We start from the raw sequence: 20,877 nt of genomic DNA, 5'->3' as shown, positions 1-20,877 counted from the left end.
CCACCTTCTCTCCTCACTGTGTGTGTGTGTGTTGTGGAACGTGTTGCTGAGATACAAGTGAAGAGAAAGCACAGACATAAACAGTGAAGAGGCTCCATGTTGGGTTTTGCCGTTATGAGGCTTGTAAATCAGTGCGTGCCTCTGCCTCTGACAAGGTTTTTGCTGTTCGGCTCTTGAAATCTGCAACAAACCACTCTGTGACTCATCTCTCTCTCTCGCACACACGTAATTCACAAACATGGCACATGGACTGAAAGGAGACATGACCGTGGCAGCACATGTGGCACACGCACATGTGGTGTGTTTTTGTGCGTGTGTCACAGCCTCTTTGAGCTAAATAATAAGAGTACAATCATTTCCGTCGGTCCATGGTCTTTTCAGAGCAGCAAACAATCTGTGGCCTGTATCCCACAGAGATGGGATACAGAGATGACTCACGACAACACTTTCTGCAGCAGCCCTGGCAGGCAGGTGAGGACGAAGAGGAGGAGGAGGGGCTAGTCAAGGATAGGCAAAAAAAAAAAAAGGAAAAAAAAGAAGAAATTGCTGGGAATTTAAATAAAAGACCATGGAGGGAAGGTTGTGTCAAGCAGAGTTGTGACAAGTCATGCTTTATGTCACGTGCACCACCATGTTCTGCCATGACATGTTCATTCACCCATTCACACACACACACACACACACACACACACACACACACACACACACACACACACACACACACACACACACACACACACACACACACACACACACACACACACACAGCACATGATGCAAAAGCCAATGTCATTCCCAGTTTGTTTGTTTATTTGTACAAACACATTAGTAGATTACTCATTATTTAAAAACACCATATAAAATGATGATTGTTCAGTACACAGACAGCGCTGTGAAGACCGCGGCAGGCAGTTAGTCTTGAGCGTTTAACAGTCGGCTGTTCCATTAAAAGCGGCAGAAATTAGCCGCACGCGCTCTGGGCCAACAAACTAACTGAATCATGTGAGGTAATGAAACGGCTAATGAAGCAACCACAAGTCTGGGCCTGATGTCTTAATAAATTAAGTCGAGAAGGTGCATTAATGTGTGATTAGCATGAACCACCTGACAGTTTAATTAAGTTTGCACAGCACCTGTTAATCAAGCTCTCAACTCTGTCTTGTAAATAAAATAAAAATACACAAAAGTAAGCGTGTGTGTGTGTGTGTGTGTGTGTGTGTTTCAGCACCAGTAGACCTCATGGAGACCAAACCTGGTGTTAATGAGGCAGAACTTTATTTCTGAAGAACTGGTGACGTTCAGGGCTAAGGTTTGACTCACGGTTAGGTCAAAGTTAGGGATACGCATCAACTGGTTATGGTTAAGGTTAGTGATCATGCTTCGTTTAGGCTGTCCAAATAAATAAAAGTCAATGCAGGTCCTATGTAGATGAGTGTGTGTGTGCCCCGTGCGCTGGTCTCTACATCATGGGCCTCTCCACCTCAGCTTCACCTTTCTTCTTCTTGCCCTTGCTTGATTTTTTGATGACTATGATGAAGGCAATAACTGCAAAAAGACAAAAGCAGTCTTGATCAACAACAACATTAAAAAAAAAAAAACTCAGAATAGCATCTGACTGCATAATGTAATGGATATGTAACACATTACATTACAATAACAACATGGCAACAGTGTGGTAATGATGTTTGATATGAAGGTTATAATATGGGAATATCATTTTATTTTTTATGCAATTTCCAGCTTGGTAATGACAATGGTAATAGAGTGATAATAAGAAGATATTATATAATACAATAACATAAAGGCAGTTCAAAAATCATCAGAACCAAAATGACTGATCTGAACTCTTTCTTCATCAAAAAGTAGAATTACTAACGAACATTAATGCCACCTGAAGGACGTTATGTGAAACAGTTTTCTGAGTTTTCTTCTTCTGTCACGTTGTTGAATGCACAGCGAACTTAACCCGAATAGTTTTGGTTCAGGGTTATATGGGCTTCATTTTTATTGAACTTGTTTATATAGTTAGGCTTTTATTTTTAGGTATTTATCACTCTTCTTTTCAGCCTGGGCGGTTTTCTATATTCCCTGTATTTTTATTTATTTATTTATCTATTTTTTGACCTTGTTTTTCAGCCCAGTTTGGCTCTACATTGTGGCACCTTGCATTGTGTTTACAATAAATATATTGCTGGGTACGTTCTCTCCTACATGCACTCTGGATGTGTGTGTGTGTGTGTGTGTGTGTGTGTGTGTGTGTGTGTGTGTGTGTGTGTGTGTGTGTGTGTTCTTGTACTTGCGGCATACTGAGGACCAGTGATGGTTTTTAACCAACAAAGTGAGGTCATTTTTACGGAGTGAGGACATTTTGGCCGGTCCTCACTTTGTTTTCATTGAAATCACTTCCTTAGGTTGCTATAACATGCTATACTCAATTTGTCAAGAAAAAATTTTTTTTTGGACGACATAGTATAGTAAGACTTTTTTGTCAAATTTTGGACCCAAATTTTTTTTTCAAATTTGTTTTCAAATTTTGGACGACATATTATATGTGACGTTTTTATCAAATTTTGGACCAAAAATGTTGGGTCACCCCTATTTTGGACCAAATTTTTTTTTCAAATTTTGGACCAAATTTTTTTTTTCAAATTTTGGACCAAATTTTTTTTTTCAAATTTTGGACCAAATTTTTTTTTTCTAATTTTGGACCAATTTTTTTTTTCAAATTTTGGACCAAATTTTTTTTTTCAAATTTTGGACCAAATTTTTTTTTTCTAATTTGGACCAAATTTTTTTTTTCAAATTTTGGACCAATTTTTTTTTTTCAAATTTTGGACCAAATTTTTTTTTTCAAATTTTGGACCAAATTTTTTTTTTCTAATTTGGACCAATTTTTTTTTTTTTTGGTCACATTTTTTTTGTCAAATTTTTTTTGTCAAATTTCTTTTCAAAATTTTGGACCTAAAATGAAAAAGAAAAAATGGTACTGCAACCAGTAGTTCTTTGTAGATGTCATTCATGAAGTAGATATTTGTAATTGTGTTGATTTGTAAAGTGGAAAATGCTGGTCCTCACTTTGTCAGCAACCCAGTCCTCAGTATGCAGCAAGTACAAGAATGTGTGTGTGTGTGTGTGTGCCGTGTGCCGTGGGAAATTATCCAATTTCACCTAATTGGTCTAAAAACATTTTTTGAGAACAAATAATTAATTATCTGCAAATAATATGGATATAAATATTCAAGACACTTTGATAAGAATGACTAAATTGTTAATATAGGCTACAGAGTATAATTTTTTAAAACATTTTTGTTTGGTGGTGTGCCTCGTGATTTTTTCAATGAAAAAAATGTACATTGGCTCAAAAAAGGTTGAAAAACACTGCCATATACCATGTCATTTCCATATAATATTCAGATAATCACAATTATTTTTTACCAAGATATTACTTGGAGATGACTGTAGTGTTAAAATGCGATTGCATAATATTACATAATATTACACTCTTACCATCCTGTCACTGCACTGTATTGTAAAGTTGTTAAAGATGTTAAAAGCGAGACTTACTGCAGAATCCCAGAACTCCACCCAGGATCCCGATGGTGGGTCCCATCCCATATTTGAAGGAACGATCCTCTGGTGCGACGTAGCAGTAGCCCAACTCTGTGCAGTTACATACAGTCACTGGAACGTGGAGAAGAGAGAGCAGTCGTGGAGTGACTTTAATGGGTATAGATGATTCAGTATATCACTGACCTTATACATGTCTATAACGCCCCGAGAGCATTGAGAGCTGCTGATCAGCTGCGTCTTGTTGTGCCAAAAGGCAGGCAAAAGACCTGTTTTCAAAATGGCCCCCACCGTGGATACATTTAAATCTAGCCTAAAAACAAAGTTTTACTCCTTGGCTTTTAATACAGTGTGAAAGTTGTGCGGACTCTGTCTGTCTTTGACTCTAATCTTATATTTATCAGTGTTTTATCTGATATTATGGTTATGGTTTTTTCTATGCTTTTAATTTATTGTGTTTTAACTTTAAAGGTGCCATATGTAAGAATGTGGCCAAAAACAGTTACTAAATTCCCAATTCAAAATACCGAGGTCTTTTGGGTTTCGTTTTTTGACGTAACTGGCAACCCGTGGTTGCTCGGCAGCTGAGACTCTACTGACTGCAATGATTGGTAGACGGCGGTAGGTGGCGCCACATGCCAAAACATGATTTCAAAACATAAACATGATTTACAGTCTGCAAAATATATTTTTAATGCAAATATTTTGTCTGTACTGTTGTTGCTGGTGAGTTCAGTTTGTTATATGAACATTATTCCTGAGTCTCTGTGACATATTAGGAGGATTTTATGGCCAGTTGCTTTAGATTTATTACATAATGCACCTTTAACTTTCTTTATTTTACTGTTTTGTATCTGTTGTGCAGCACTTTGGTTACTTGGTTGTTAAAATGTGCTATACAAATAAAGTGGATTGGATTGGATTCTCTATTACAAACAAACAAATATCTGTACGTTTGGCCTATTCTTCACATCCTTGTAATTATATATCTGTATCTATATCTATTCCCCCCCCCCCCTCTGCAATAATCTAGTGCCATTGCACTTTCCACAGTGAGAAGCATTATGGAAATATCTTTATATTGTTAATATCTTCTCTCAAATTGTATATTTATTTATGAATCTTTCTTTACTGATTGATATTGATATTTTGTAAATTTGAACTGCCATGAAGTTTATGTTAATAAATATACTTTCATCATTCAGATCACTTTGACTCACCCTCGAATGACTGTGGGATTCCCATGCCTGCATTATCTTTAACATCGATGGAGAGCGTGAAGGTTCTGTCTTGAGTTTGTGTTTTCTTCAGGGTCAGTTTTGCTGTAGAACCTGAATGACGGCCAACGGAAGCAAGGATGGAGTCAGTCTTTCCTCCCACATCGTACTCTATCACGATCGGTGGTTTCATTATTTTAACGTACCGTCGACGTTACGCAGATCCCAGTTGGGTGACTTCCTGGACAGGGAGAAGGTGAAGGGCTGGGAGAAAGGAGCGCTGTCTCCGTCTTGGGCCTTGATGATGATGGATTCAGGCTTTGCTGCGCAGATGAAGGCCTGGGTCTCGGTCAGTTTGGGGTAGTTGTCGTTGACGTCCAGCAGAGTCACAGAAATGACGTGCTCCGACGACATCTCTGGGTTCTCTGTAGAGAAAGAGAGTCTGGAGTCAAAACTTCTTTGTTTTCAAAGGTCAAACGCCATGTTTTGTCACGTGAATAGATAATCAAAGCAATCATTGAGAAAGAGTTTGGATTTTATTTGGACAGACTTTATCAGGTTTTTTGTGTTTATGTGCTTTCTAAAAGGTTCAGTGTGTAAGAATTTGGAAATGTTATAATCTAAAGGTGAGATTACAGTTTACAACAAACACATTACTTGCCCCTTTGTTTCCCAAGTGCATCAGGGAACTACGGTGGCTTTCACATACCGGAAAGGATCTTACTATTATTCATTTGTAATAATTTGAATCACTTCACAGACTGGTTTGTCTGTCTGTGCTGCTGTAGGAACACAGTGGTGTAAAATGGTGGCCGATGTAAAGCGAGGTCCTTGCCTAAAGTACATATGAAAGGCTGCAAAATCCAAAATGTAATCTAATTAACTAACTAAAATAATGTTTCCTTCGCTGTAATATGTTTAATTTCTGCCAACAAACTAAATATGACACAACCTAGTTCTATATTCTATCTCGTGTGGTGTGTATAAAAGTGAGAAGCAGCTACATGTACGTGCGTGTCCGTATTATCTCACCTTTCTCAAATGCAGTAACAGTGATTTCAAAGGCATCCAGGCTCTCTCTATCAAGGTTGGCTTTGGTCTTGATCTGTCCTGTGGCAGCATCGATCTCCAGCCAGCCACGAGTGTCACCTTCCATCTTATAACTACACAACACACGACAACGATTTACACACAAAGCAGCGCAAACCTGGGACCGACTGACCTAATGAAAGGACAACCAAATAGTCTGGAAGTTTGGAAGTTTGGAAGTTACAAGCGATGTGTGTGTGTGTGTGGGGTGTTTGTGTTCTCTCTCTACTTTCATCAGAACATCTAGTTTTGTGTCCGGCTCATCAAGTACAGAAGAACATGGACACAGTGTCTCTCACAGTATTTTTTAAAGGACACCTTCAAGTCTTCAGGTTTTACAGCATGTCGTTATTTTATTTTATCAGTTACCGCCAAAAAAAATACACTAAGAATATAATACATGATGTGTACATAAAACTTGATATGAATACATTTTAAAGTAAGGGGTGAAGGTGTACTGGTGAATTAATCACAAATGCTTATTGCATTTATTGCTTTATTTTTATACCACTTACCCTATATTATTATTATTATTATTATCAATTTTAAAAAGACTGGACGGAAAAACAAGACCCAGGTTAGGGATAGTGGTTGCAATCTTCACCTACAAAACTGGACGGCCCTATGAGAAGTTATTACCGTTTTAACATTTAATAGCTAGACTGGATATGTATTACAGATATCTGTAATTCAATTCTTCCTATCCACAATGACATTCTTCCTATCCACAATGTCTTTCTTCTGAGGACAAATTACGTTACTTTTGCCATTCATGTGTACTGGGCTTTCAATTTCAGATATCCACAATGACATTCTTCCTATCCACAATGACATTATTCCTATCCACAATGACATTCTTCCTATCCACAATGTCATTATTCCTATCCACAATGACATTCTTCCTATCCACAATGTCATTCTTCCTATCCACAATGACATTATTCCTATCCACAATGACATTCATTCTTCCTATCCACAATGACATTCTTCCTATCCACAATGACATTCTTACTATCCACAATGACATTCTTCCTATCCACAATGTCATTCTTCCTATCCACAATGTCATTATTCCTATCCACAATGACATTCTTCCTATCCACAATGACATTCTTCCTATCCACAATGTCATTATTCCTATCCTATCCTATTTGTCCTATTCCTAGGACAAATGACGTCACTTCAGTTTACCGTAAATGTTATCATGACTAGTAACAATTGGATTGAAGATATCTGAAATGGGAGTTTCTCCTAGTAAGAATTCCATTGCAGATATCCAGAATGACGTTGTGAGTATCTGAAATTGAAAGCCCAATACACATGAATGGCAAAAGTGACATCATTTGTCCTAAGAAGAATGTCATTGTGGATATGTGAAATGTTCTTTTTGACTAGGAGGAATTGAATAACAGATGTCTTTAATACATATCCAGTCTAGCTATTAAATGTTAAAATGGCCTGCCATAACTCTCTCACGTGAGCTGTGCCAAAAAAAAATGTTTTTGTAACTTCTTTGCACTAGTTGTTTTTTGGAATTTGGATTAATATGCAGGATTCTCACATACACTGTTAAAAGCATAACATATTGCACATTATTTAACATTTATAAAAACCTTATTTTGTCATGCAATGTAAAGAGACATTTTTATCTACACGTTTCCTTAAAGAGAGAATTGTAGTAATGTTTCTGTAAAGTGTGGTGAAATGCTTTGCTCAAAGGGAAAAGAGACATCCCTTCACCTACACAAGACCGTGCAAAATTAAGTTGTAGTTTGAAGTGGAGAAATGGGATTGGACCTGAGTTATCTTTATTTTAATAAAGGAACATGTCAACCATTACAGCTGTTAAACAACTACGGAGACCGGGGAGCACAGAGGACCAGTCATGAGTCGAGCCTCATAACGTAGATGTTTATCTAACAGCAGTTGTGAGTGGGATGCTCAGCAGCTGGTGTGTGAGTGTGTTTACCTGATCTCTTTGCCCTCCGGGTCTGTTGCCTCCACAGTGAGCAGCACTGAACCCTTGGTGGTGTTTTCAGGCACGGTCACATCCTGGACGTCCAGGCTAAACTGCGGGGGCTCGTCCACATCGGTGACGGACACAGTGACGGTGGTGGTGGACTCAGGGCCGTACTCCAGACCTGCCATCAGCGGCTCCGGGTTACGGGCATCAATCTGGAGCGTGTAGGTGGCGGAGGACTCAAAGTCCAGAGGCTGTTTGGGTCAAACAACATTCAAGATCAGATCAGATCAATCAATCAACTTCATAATATGGTAATATGGTGTGAAGGTATGATACAGGTGGTGGCAGAAAGTAATCGTCATTACGAAGTAAAAACCTGAAAATAACAGTATTGCTGTAATATTATCCCCATATTACAAGATGGTGATGCTGCACCTTTGCTACGACCAGCTGACCAACTCCTTTCCCGTCCGTCTCCACAGCAAAAACCTTATCGTCGTCACCAGCAGAGATGTGGTACTCGATCAGGGAGCTGCCGCTGTCTGGGTCGTCAGCATCTGTGGCTCGGATGGTCACCACCGTGTGTCCGACCGCGATGTCCTCTGCCAGAGCGTGGCTGCCATACTGAACACAGGCGCACACGTCATGGCAGAAACACGAAGACAATCAGCCAGAACAGCAATAAAGGGACATGTTAACATACTCACATCAGCCTTCTCAAACAGAGGCATCTCATTGTTGACATCGATGACCTTGATGACGACTTTACAGGTTACGCTGAAACCTGTGACAGATAAAAGACAAAGGGTTTAGAGTCCTCCAGGTCTAACTTACCTACACAGAACCTAACATCATAGCGTTTTGTGTTACCTGGGTCGCTGACGCTGACGTCCAGGTGATAGACCTGTTGTTCTTTTCTCTGCAGCATGCGTAAAGCCTGGATTTTTCCAGAGGCAGCATCGATGGAGAAAATGTTGGACTCAGAAGGTGGATGCAGAGACACGATGGTGTAAATCAGCTGAGAATTCAGTGTCCCGGCTTTATCGTCGTCATGGGCCAACAGTTGTCCTATCAGGCTGCCTGCAACCACAACAACCACAACTTACAGGAGCCGTATGTAGGAAATGTATTATATGAAGACATTAAATGACCATGAAGTGTCATCAGAGAATAAGGACGTATGTTAACTGAAATACTGGCTTGTTGCGTCACCCGCACAGTAACACCGACAACAACACCGCAACACACTGGATGGCAGCAGTGTCTGAACATTATTAAATCTAAAAAGCCTCACAACCACTCTCAAAAATGTCTCAACTCCAAGAGAGGGAGGGGAAAAACAAGTGGTCTGCAGTGGAGATGCATAAAAATATAGCTTGAAAAGTAGAGGAAGTTGCTGATAGACTGAGACAGACATGATGGTTTGGACACTTTCCTCCCAGACAGGAAGCAAGACATGGGAGATAGCTCTCTCATACACTTATTTGTGGACATTTAATGCGTAATAATGCGTGTTTTTTGTGGTCGGTTATCGTCGTCTTCTTTCCTCGTGTGATCACTGGTGCTCTGAAGCCGACGCACGGCAAGATTAACCAAACAGGGTCAGGGTTTATAAAAAAAATAAAGCAGGACAGTTGGGACAGTTGTGTTTGTGGGTGTGAATGTGCACAAATAAGCGTATCCATGTGTTTCAGAGAATGTGGCAACCAAGCCACGTCAAAGGCCGCTGCTGTACATATTTTACATATATCACCTTTGACCGTAAACATTCTGACAACTTAAATTTGTTAAATATTGTTAAATATTACACACACAGTCACACATATATATACAGTATAGCAATTAGAGCTTCTTATCTGCATGTGATTTGAACATTTAAAAGGATGCTACACCCCATCATGTTTCAACTTTTTTGTTGTATGTCGTACATATTTCTTACCTACAGGCTCATTCTCCTGCACCTCAAACACACTCTCCTCATTTTCACACTCTGGTGCATTGTCGTTCACGTCTTCCACAGAGACGTGAATCTCCATGGGTGGATCTACCTCCATGTTATTGTTATCCTTTGCGAACACCACCAGAATGTACTGAAAATAAAACCAGCAGCAGCAGCTCAGGAATAATCCTTAGAAGTTAATCTCTATTTCAGAGGTTTTATTGAGCAAAGTGAGCAAAACGTGTCACGTACCATGTCCTTGTCTTCTCTGTCCAGAGCCTCTGTCAGGAATATTTTCCCATCGTCTGATATCTGGAAGGGGAATTTCAGCTCTCGTTCTTTCTGCACTAAGCTGTAGATTGCATCAGGGTCATTGGACTGAACCTGCACCCAGAGAGAGATGAGGAGCCCACAGTGGGGTGGTTGATTAAAGGATAGAGGTATTACATCGTAAAAGGATATTTTAGGTTTTAAGAGAGGTTCTGACACAAACATCCTAGACTTAATCAGACCAAGATTCAGTTTTATGTGCCAGTTAGAAGTGGTTTCTATCCCTTTTCTCTCCTGTTTTTTGGATGTTTTGTTCTGTCCATGCTTGCAGCTACTGTATGTGACAAAGTCAGTAGTGATAATGTGCCAGTTCCTCATACAAACACACTAAACTACCCCTTTTAGGTGTTTATACATTCATACCAACCCACCTCTGCAATCTTCAGAGGATAAGCTACATCCAGGTGCTCTGTTATAGATATGGGTCCCGGGCTGGCCCACAGGTTTTGCTGCACAATGATGTGAACTCTGGTGTTTCCAGTCAGAGCCGACTCCGACTCGCCTCCCAGGTCCTGCACGCGCACAAACAGGGTGTAGTCCGGGTCGTTCAGGGGGTCCATGCTCCTCCTCCTCACCTCTGTCGCCACAGAGAAGGAAGAAGGGTTGCAGTTAGAAGCATTAGCACAGCACGCAAAAAAAACAAACACATTTTCGGTGGATCTTTAATTTCGGAGAGCTGAGTCACGTGGATTTGGCTTAACTGATTTTCTCGGCTGACCTCATCTTACTCAACACAACCCAATTAATCACACCACCAGCACTAATCGCAGACAGTTCCTTTTTTCATTACTGTTTTTGTCAGTCACTCAATGTCAAGGGCTCCTTACACCACAAAAAGTGCATCTATTAATAGTGTTATAAAAGATGCCACATGGCAGAAAAGTTGAAAACATGTGCACTATAAATATAAATCTTCCAATTGTTTTTGCTGGCATTTGTCGGGGTTGTTTATCTGTCTGTGAGCAGCAGGACTCCAAAAGTTAAGAACGGATTTAGACGACATTTCCTGAGGATAAAGCCCAGGTTAAAGTCCAAGGAAGAATTGATTCTATTTTGGTGGTGGTTTGGAAACAGAGTAAGAGTATTGACACTGTGGGAGAATGAGCGACCTCTCAATAGTTTCCTAAAGAATCAAAGAGAATCCTAAAGAAGTAGTGAATTCCAATTCTTTGCTTCAACCTCAATCTTAACCCTCAATCTCAAAAATGCGCGCTCCCTCTAGTGCAAGTGCTGTCCCGAATCTCAGAAAAATTAAGTTGAGGGGCAAGTTTAAGGGCTGTATCGCCCTCAATATTGAGATTTTCTGAGACCACCCTTGGGAGCAAGGGCTACCCAGAATGCATTGCGTGTTTTGACAAAACAAAGACGGCGCCGAAAGCAGCATAAAGAGTACGCTACAAATTAAGTATTTTCTTTGTTAATAGAGATATAAGAATTATGAAAACCATTGTATTATCTTAGTTTAGGCCCATATTATGGATTACTGACGTCATTGTTGCGTAACATTTATTTTTATTTTACGATCTTTTTTCGGCCGGTACGGACAAGCGATCATTTGCTGTCGTTTACTTTTCAATAAGTCGTGGTGTGTGGTAACTGTCAGCTGAATATGTCCGTGGTTGTGGTATTTGTATGAGTATCATCTTATAACTAACTGACAACCTAAGAACTTGACTGACAACGGATCACGGATAATAAATAATCCTGACGTAAATGTGTTCTTCTTCTTCTTCTTTTTTGGAGTTGACAGACTGGACGCAGCTTTTTCGCGTTATTCTGCCCCCCACAGTCTGAAGACGTATCTGCATTTAAGGGGTGTCCCATTTCTAAGTGACAAAATAACCCTCAACACTTGGTTTTGAGGACCAGTTAAGATCAAGGGTCGAGCTTGAGGGTTAAGATTAAGGGTTAAGATAGGAATTGGAATTGGCCCTAAGTGTATCCAAAAGGTAGAAGGACAGACAGAGAGACAAACCTGCTCTCTCCACACAGGTGAAGAAAGGGTTTTCTTCAAAGGGAATCTTCGGCTCAGGACAGTATTCGTTAAACTTTGTCTTCAGTGAGTCGAGGCTCCGATCTTCTCCCCTGCCATACCTGATGCCTTCTCTGGCCTTTAGCATCTTTGTCCCTGTTCAAAGACAAACAGGAATCAAACGTCATTATTTCCACAAACTCCATTTCCCACACGTTCTATTCTCTCTGCTCCTCTCGGAAAACCTGTAGACTTTCAGAGCACAGATGTGAGGATGAATGTCTTCACATTCACTCACATGCATCGCTCTCACTCAAAGTAATCAGTGATCGACATCACGCGACACATTAGGCAATCTGCCTCCGGCCAGTGTTAATCTTGAGCACACAAGATGAGCTGTTTAATCTGGATTTAGAGTGTCACTATATAGTCAGATTACAGGCAGAGCTGGACAGATTATATATTTTACCAATTTTCTGTGTCTGGATTCATTTGTATGTGTGTGTGTGTGTGTGTGTGCGTGTTCTTGTACTTGCGACATACTGAGGACCAGTGAGGGTTTTTAACTAACAAAGTGAGGACATTTTTACGAAGTGAGGACATTTTGGCCGGACCTCACTTTGTTTTCATTGAAATCACTTCCTGAGGTTGCTATAACATGCTATACTCAATTTGTAAAAAAGAAAAAAAAAAAAAAAAAAAAATGTTGGACGACATAATATAGTATGACGTTTTTGTCAAATTTTGGACCAGAAATTTTTGAGCAATTTTTTTTTTTTAAATTTGGTCAATTTAAAAAAAACATTTTGGTCAATTTTTATTTTTTAATTTTGGACGACGTTTTTGTCAAATTTTGGACCAAAAATTTTGAGTACATTTTTTTTTTCAAATTTTGGATGACATAGTATAGTATGACGTTTTTGGCAAATTTTGGACCAAAATGTTTGGTTAAATTTTTTTTTACATTTTGTTCGACATAGTATAGTTTCACGTTTTTTGTAACATTTTGGACCAAAAATTACAAAAAAAAAAAAAAAAAAAATCGAAAAAGTTTTCCAGCCCTTTTTGCTCTGGGGCTCCACCTGCATATAGTTTATGGTACTGCACCCAGTAGTTCTTTGTATATGTCATTCATGAGGTAGATATTTGTAATGTGTGTGTGTGTGTGTGTGTGTGTGTGTGTGTGTGTGTGTGTGTGTGTGGCACCTTCTTCTGTGGGGGAGATCTCTCCAGTGTTGGGGTTGATCTGGAACAGGATGATGTTTTTTACGTTGGGGAGCTGGTTGAACAGGCTGTATCTGAGGTGAGCATTAGGAGTCTCGGTGTCGTCCAGATCCGATGCAAACACACGGGTAAACGGAACACCTGGATTAACAGATGGAATGGATTTGAAGGTTTATTGGATTTTGGATGGGGGTCAAACAGAGCAGCGGAAATCTGAGATGACTGGAGAACAAATAGAAAAACAAAACATTTTCCTCTTTACTTTTCCCTTCAGTGCCTTTAGAAGTGGGCAATTTATCTTATTTGACATTGATATTGATACACAATCACATATACATTCTGTATTTGCATTCTTGTTTGTTGTGAGTGAAATATTCAAACCCAAAATGTCACATTTGAATTGTTACTTCAAAAGATGAAGGGTACACTTAGTCATAACACTCTTTGATTGTAGACACAGTGGTTTCCCTTAATGGATGTTACATTATACATTATGCAGTCCAAAGGTGAAAATGTGCAACATAACAATATGTATTTTACGGATTTAGGTATATACTCTATATATATATATCTACCAATCAAAAGTTTGGGATCATTTAGAAATGTCCTTATTTTTGAAGGAAAAGCACTTTTTTTCAATGAATATAACATTAAATGAATCATAAATACACTCTATACATTGTTAATGTGGTAAACGACTATTCTAGCTGCAAACATCTGGTTTTTAATAGAATATGTACATAAGTGTATAGAGGCCCATTTCCAGTGTTCTAATGGTACATTGTGTTTGCTAATCGCGTTAGAAGACTATTGGATGATTAGAAAACCCTTGTGCAATGATGTTAGCAGTTTTGCTGGTTCTTTGACGAAAGGGCAAAATTATTATTTTGAATAAAAATCATTATTTCTAATCTTGTCAATGTCTTGACTATGTTTTCTATTCATATTGCAACTCTTTTGATGAATAAAAGTGTGACTTTTAATGGAAAATACAAAAAATTGTATAGGTGACCCCAAACGTTATACTGTATTCACACACACACACACACAGACACACACACACATACCTGCTGCACTGTTTTCTCTAATAAGCGCTGTGTAGTAACTCTGGTTGAATGCCGGAGCGTTGTTGTTGACGTCCAAAACATTGATGGTCACAAAAATTGGCCCATCCACCACTTCTTCACCTGCCAGTGCCTCCACCTGGTCACATTCACACAAGAGTCATTGGTGGCAGCAGTGGGTGTCAACTCCAAGCTTGTTTATGTGCAAGACGACAGAACGCCACATTACCTTGATGATGTAATTGTCTTCTTTGGACCAGTCCAGAGGCTTCTCCAGGTACAGCCAACCATCGTTTGACATTTTAATGACATCCTTTTCTTCTCCACTCAGCCTGAAGTTATTTACACCTGGATGGGTCATTTGGAACTGTGGAGATGAGAGGGAGAAGAAAACACTCATATTTTACATTTTCTTGTTAAGCACTTTATTTATACCTATTAAACAAATAATCCAAACATACTCATTTCTTAAGGGGGTTTTATTTAAAAAAAAAATATTTGTCAAACGTGTTAAACATACAGTCATAATTTGAAAAATAATAGCAAATTATTCGGGTAAAGCAAGTTCCATAAAAAGTCAACTACCCCACTTTAAACTGCCATGAAGGCAAAGTATGAAGTACAAGAAACTGGTAATCTGCAAATGAGTATACTGAGTATATATTTATTCAAAGTAATGGCTTCATATCTGAAAATAATAACAAAATAACTCAATGTAATTTGAATAATCTATTGACTTACTATCTAAAAAAAAATAAAACAACTTACTACTTTAAACATAAGATATTTATCTTTTTGTTGACATCATTTTGACAAACGTTTCTCATTATGTGTATTAATGAGTACTGTATGAGTAAAACAGTATAGATTGTGAGTAATTATTTAAGGTAGTGAGTATTATGTCACTACTCATTATTTTTGTCGTTTATCTTGTTTTCATTTGTTTTTGTTCTTGCACATATTTATTTAATAGTCTTTATTTCCTTACCTTATCTCTACTTTTCTACCTTGTTGTGATTGGCTGCTGTAACCATGTGGGACAAACTATGGATTCTCTTATCTTATCTTATTTTGAGAATGTGGAGTCCGTGAAAAAAAAGATTTTTTTTTTTTTTTTGTAAAACAAACAAACAAAAGAATGCTGCTTGCATGTGTAGTACCTGGTACATGGGATATGGCACTGGCGTTCCCTCTGGCACATCCAGCATGGTGTCCTCAAACGGGCCCTTCTTCTCCTCCAGATCCTTCCCAGCAGCCTATCACAGCACAGAAACAAAGGTCAAAGGTCGCTGAATACAGCAGAGGCAAAGAGAAAATGGAACTTCTCTCACTGACGCCCACTTTTCTCGTTTTTTTTTGTTTTTTTTGCTGTGGTCAGGTTTTAAAGGGGCAGTTATTTATTGAACCACATTTACTGGACAAGTGGAGACGTTCTTATGTTCCGCTGAGGGACACAAGAGCAAAGTCTACAGACGCAGAAACTTTGTCACTTTGGTTTAGCATTTTAAATGAGTTACCAAAGGGGATTCATCCACACAATCCACACAAACTGTTTCACAGACCTTTTAGCAGGTTCACGCATATGAGCATTAATACAAATGTGCATCGAAGGGCTGCAGTGACAGTTGGCAGTGCTACTCACAGCGCTGAGCAGGAGCGGGAGCAACAACAGATGCACCGTGGATGTCATGATCACAGTCTGGGAAGGCGGAGAAGGAGCAGGACGACGAGGAGATGGACGGAGGATGTGAAAAGACGGGAGGAGGCAGAAAGGCGACATGAAGAGGAGGGTGTAAATCACAAACATTTACATAACACAAATATTCATACTGCAGGGAAGAACCAACATGTTCTGACAAAATTGTGAAGAAAAAAAAAAAACATTACACAAGGAGGAAAATAGTTAACACACGTGTGTGTGCTATCTACTCTCTGTCCTCATACTTTGAGCCCACACATAAGTGTGGCTCCGCCCACACGACCAGGCTGAGAGAGGAGCTTTACAATCTCACATTATTACATTAACGTGTTACACTTCCTATTCCAGTGAGTGTGACTATGACCCGTGAGCCCAAAGGTTAGTCTAGTGTGTAGCGCAAGGAATTTAAAGGGAACACACATATTATGTGTGTATTAATACCAAAAAAACATAGTAAGCAAGGACATTTTGAGAATGTGAGGATCAGCCAAAATCCTTTATGGATTAATACCTGGCTTAATTGTAAGAGTCGGAAAGTATCTTATATTTGGGTTAGGACGTTTAGTTGTGATGGTTAAGCTTTGGGTTAGGTATGTCTTTGCATGCCCTTTCTGAAAATATGGGTGTGTCCATGCTTGTATGTGAGGAACAAAACTTAAAAACCATACGATGCAAGGACATTTGCCAGTTTTTAGGGTTAGGGTTAGGTTAAGGGTTCAGTTGTGATGGTTAAGATTAGGGTAAAGGGCTAGGGAATACATTATATCTACAAGTGTTGTTGGGTATAGGGTTAGGGAATATATGTGTGTGTGTGTGTGTGTAGATTTTAGATTTTTTCTGTCACACACACACACACATAAATATATATATATACACATCTTTACTGTATAGGGTACTGTAAGAATGATCTTCAAGGCTTCGGATAACAACAACAGAAAAAGATTGATATTCATTCATATCTTCATTCATAGGTGACATTGTAAAATAATCAATTGAAACATGTATATGAGGAGCACGTACATGTTTGTACAGGTGTGTGTGTGAGAGAGAGAGAGTGAGGGCTGAAGTCAGACGGGAGAGTGAAGGTGACATTGAGTTGAAGGTAATGACCTTTTTGTTGCACTGCACACGACCTGACACTTAATCTCACCGCCTGACACTCCCCTCTGAGCAGAACGCACAACTACATTTCATGTTTTTCCACGATCGTTTGTCAGTATTTTAGTTGGAAAAACTCTGCGTTAGCTGAAAGAGGTGCAGCGTTGGCAAGTGACTAACGTCGACTTACGATGAAGTAACTGACGTCCGATATGGAAGATAATTTGTACATTGAATAATTTGCGGTTTGTCCAACAAAAGGATTGATGGAGGTGAATGACACAATGATTCGGGCACTGCAGGCCCTCTCTTTCTCAACTGCCGACTTTCAGTTTTGAATTCAGCTTCTCTTAAGTCAAATCGAGTGTCCTAGTGATTTTCCACTAGTGTCTGGCGACAAGATCAACCAAAAAGAAAAAAAGCCAGTGGTTGATTGTCAGAAATGCTGACACTCGGCCAACAAATGGCCTGGCCAAAGTCAAATCAAGATCACAGCACTCCTTCAAAAAAACATTTTTTTTAAAAACATCCAACTGTGAGGATCAGCAAATGCAGTCCAGTTTGTGTCCCACTCTCAAACACAACAACAAACATAAATCTCCAAATACCTAAAAAGAAAATCCAAGACAGAGAGCCAAGAGAGAGCGTGTCCACTTACCTTCCTGGGGAGATCAAGTATAGGTGACTCCACAGAGTGATCTGAGCAGCACATCCTGTTTGTCAAACGTTAACCCAGAGCTAACCAGCAATGTTTTATTGTCTCTAATGATTGTCTAATCACCCTGCCTTCACGGGGAGTTTAGCCAATGGGTGAGAAGTTGACTGCTGTGAAGGAGACAGGAAGAATTAGTCAGTGATACATACAGTATCATAAAAAGATAAATCCATTATTACTCATTTCCGATGAATGATTTTAACACAATTCCTCAGACACTATTTAATTGATCGCCCGATTTTGTGTATTATTTGTTTTCGGCTGGGGGGGAATTTCACCGTATCACAGGAGATTTGCTTTCTGTCGACTGCATGTGCGTTTGAATTAGGAAACAAGTATATAACATTTGAAACAAAGCAAGCGTATGTCTCTGGAAATGTGTTGCTCGGCATCTAAGCTTCGAATTTTGGTTCAGACTTTGACCTCTGCACCTAAGCAGTGCTTCCTGGCAGATTTTCCATTAGTTGCTGAGTGTGATAAGGAGCTGTGTGTGTGTGTGTGTGTGTGTGGGTGTGTAGACAATAGAACTAACAGATCACACTGACAATTCATTGCCTCATAATAATGCAAAGCTATGGGGGGGGGGTCATCAGGTCAAAGCACACACACACACACGTGAAAATAAACAGCTGCTTTGATTCCAGCTCATGATCTTGGTTTTTGATCAACTTTGTCACCTCGAAAAAGCATGTAAAGTAATAATGCTTATCATTATCAGAAAGTGTCCTTTGTCTTTATTGGACAGGACCATCAATCAAACCTGTGTCACTGCAAATGGGCCCTTTGCCCTACGGCACACTACGTCAAACTCGAGGCCCCGGGGGCCAGATGTGGCCCCGCCACGTCAGTTTATGTGGCCCCGCGAGTGATTAATTGGTCTTAAAAATCTGTGTTAAAATAGGTCTATGCTGCTTTAAGGCGTGCCTTGACCATAAACTACATTTCCCACAATGCATGGCGATTGCGTTACCCGCAAAGTGACGGCATCACCATCGCGGACCAGGTTACATCTATAATGCGTCATATGTGTAACTTGAATAAGTAATAAATGCAGAAAGTTATTTATCAATATGTTACGGAGTAGTTAGCTTTATTTTACATAATATCTGGTTACATTTAGTTACATTTATTCTCTATGACAGTTACATCTGGCCCTTTGAAGCTAACAATTATGCCGATGTGGCCCTCAGTGAAAATAAGTTTGACGCCCCTGCCCTACGGCAACCAAGTAATCCGGCACCAACAGAAATGTAACCTTACACTTGTTTGAAATGTTACTCATGCTGCTGCTCCATTTGAATTATTTTAAAGGTAAAAACTGTGGCATCATGTAAGTTACTTTCGTGTGTCATATTCCTCTTGATCGTCTTAAAGATGTCTCCGCACCTCGACCGGCGCTAACCTGCGGTGAGTCCAATTAATCGGTCATGATTTTGAGGAACACGCCTGCCCATATAAGGACGTTCACCTCAAGGTTCATTCACCGAAGGTTCCCGTGAACACAGTGACCTCCATGAGTGGAACAAGTTCTTCTAAGAACTTGCTGCCAGGACAAAATGAGCAATCACAGGAAAAGGTCATTGGTGAAAAGAATGTGAAGGTCACACTGGCTGAGCTCCTTGAGATTTTTGTACATACTATTATGATTTAAACGCACATAAAGTGGGATTAGCCTCCGCGCTGAGAGAAGTGAGGTGCAAAAGCTATAGACTGCTATCGAAAACAGCACAGCAAATCCGAGATTGTCGAGAAACAGGCTGCGAATGAGTCACTGTTTCACAGGAGCCTGTGACTGCAGCGCTGACTACTCAGCGAATTCAGCTGTTCATTGTGAGGGAAGTGAGTCCATGATGTAAAGCAGGGGTCCATATAAATGAACACACAAACATACAGGCTGCAGGCAGAGAGAGAGAAAGAGCAAAGAGACATCGTCTGTCCAACGTTGACCATCTGCATAACGCTCCACAACAAACACACACTTGCTCCCCAGGCTGCTCTGAATGTTACCTTGGCAACACATTTTCTTCCTTTTGGCCACTTTGACAATGAATATTTGTCTGGTGATGGATTTGTTCAGTGTCACTCTCTCTCTCACACAGTTGCTCTTGTAAGAATACTGCAGCGACTTTCATTTATTTGGACACACTAACCTCAACCTTAACCAGTTGATGTCTCTCCCTAACCTTAATGTAAACACAAAGGGTGAAGGTTAAGGTAAGGGAAAGAAGACAAGGCAACTATACTGGCTGTGAAACACCAAGAACAATAACAACTTACAACAAATAATAACTTACCTCAAACTTTAAACCTACTTTCTGCCTCTTAAGGACCAGGATTTGGGCCCCACTAGGGCTACTGGTCCTGCCAAGGTCAGTGTTTGCACCAGAAAATGTCCCAGAGAGGCAGCAAAAACTAGTTCACACAAAGAGGACTCATTGAGTTTGCAGTGTCGCCGTCACCTCATGACTCATCTCCTATCAGATCGGTTGCGCTGCTGCACTTCATTTCTGTGTTTGTACGACTGCGTCCTCTTTTGTGACAAAGCTGAGTCATCCACGGTTATATCTAATTAGCCAGTGTAGAGAGGGAATCAAACAGAAAAAAGGTCACGATGATGTCACTTTATTTCATCGAGCAACAATTAAACTAGTCCAAGTAGCAAAATACAATACATTTTCATTCTGGGATTTATTGACAACGAATGCAAAATACATAATACATTATATAAATAACGTCAAAGTAGCAACTCATTGGTCATTATATATATTAAAAAACAAATAGAGACAAAAACCACTTAGCGCTGAGACAATCGGATGGACAAATACGGCAGGAGGGATAAAACAATAATAATAATAATAATAATGTCTTTGTTTCAAACTGTGTCAGTTTATCAACACCCTCCAAGTCTTCATGACAGACAATTGTCTCAAAGTCTGATCGACTGCGCTCAGTCATCGTAGCCACACAGAGACGTGTGCACCACCTCTCCTCCACAACGTC

The 20,877-nt window shown here is 39.7% G+C and overlaps 1 protein-coding gene across 1 annotated transcript; it reads right to left on the bottom strand.

The window, feature by feature from the left end:
- Positions 1 to 1,459: 1,459 nt before the first annotated feature.
- cdh17 (cadherin 17, LI cadherin (liver-intestine)) lies at positions 1,460 to 16,055 on the bottom strand (the record flags this gene model as incomplete). The annotated part of the gene is made up of 18 exons (XM_083896101.1): positions 1,460 to 1,545; positions 3,565 to 3,681; positions 4,788 to 4,898; positions 4,991 to 5,209; positions 5,817 to 5,947; positions 7,843 to 8,087; positions 8,272 to 8,460; positions 8,544 to 8,620; positions 8,707 to 8,916; positions 9,776 to 9,926; positions 10,028 to 10,159; positions 10,477 to 10,682; positions 12,081 to 12,233; positions 13,284 to 13,442; positions 14,369 to 14,504; positions 14,595 to 14,732; positions 15,526 to 15,621; positions 16,008 to 16,055. The coding sequence occupies 18 exons, from the start codon at positions 16,053 to 16,055 to the stop codon at positions 1,460 to 1,462; spliced, it is 2,604 nt and encodes an 867-aa protein (XP_083752227.1).
- Positions 16,056 to 20,877: the final 4,822 nt, after the last annotated feature.

Source organism: Microchirus variegatus, assembly GCF_963457635.1.
Source record: "Microchirus variegatus genome assembly, chromosome: 1".
Classification (NCBI taxonomy): Eukaryota; Metazoa; Chordata; class Actinopteri; order Pleuronectiformes; family Soleidae; genus Microchirus; species Microchirus variegatus.
The sequence above is the reverse complement of the archived record's forward strand: the minus strand, read 5'-3'. Positions and strand labels throughout refer to the sequence as shown.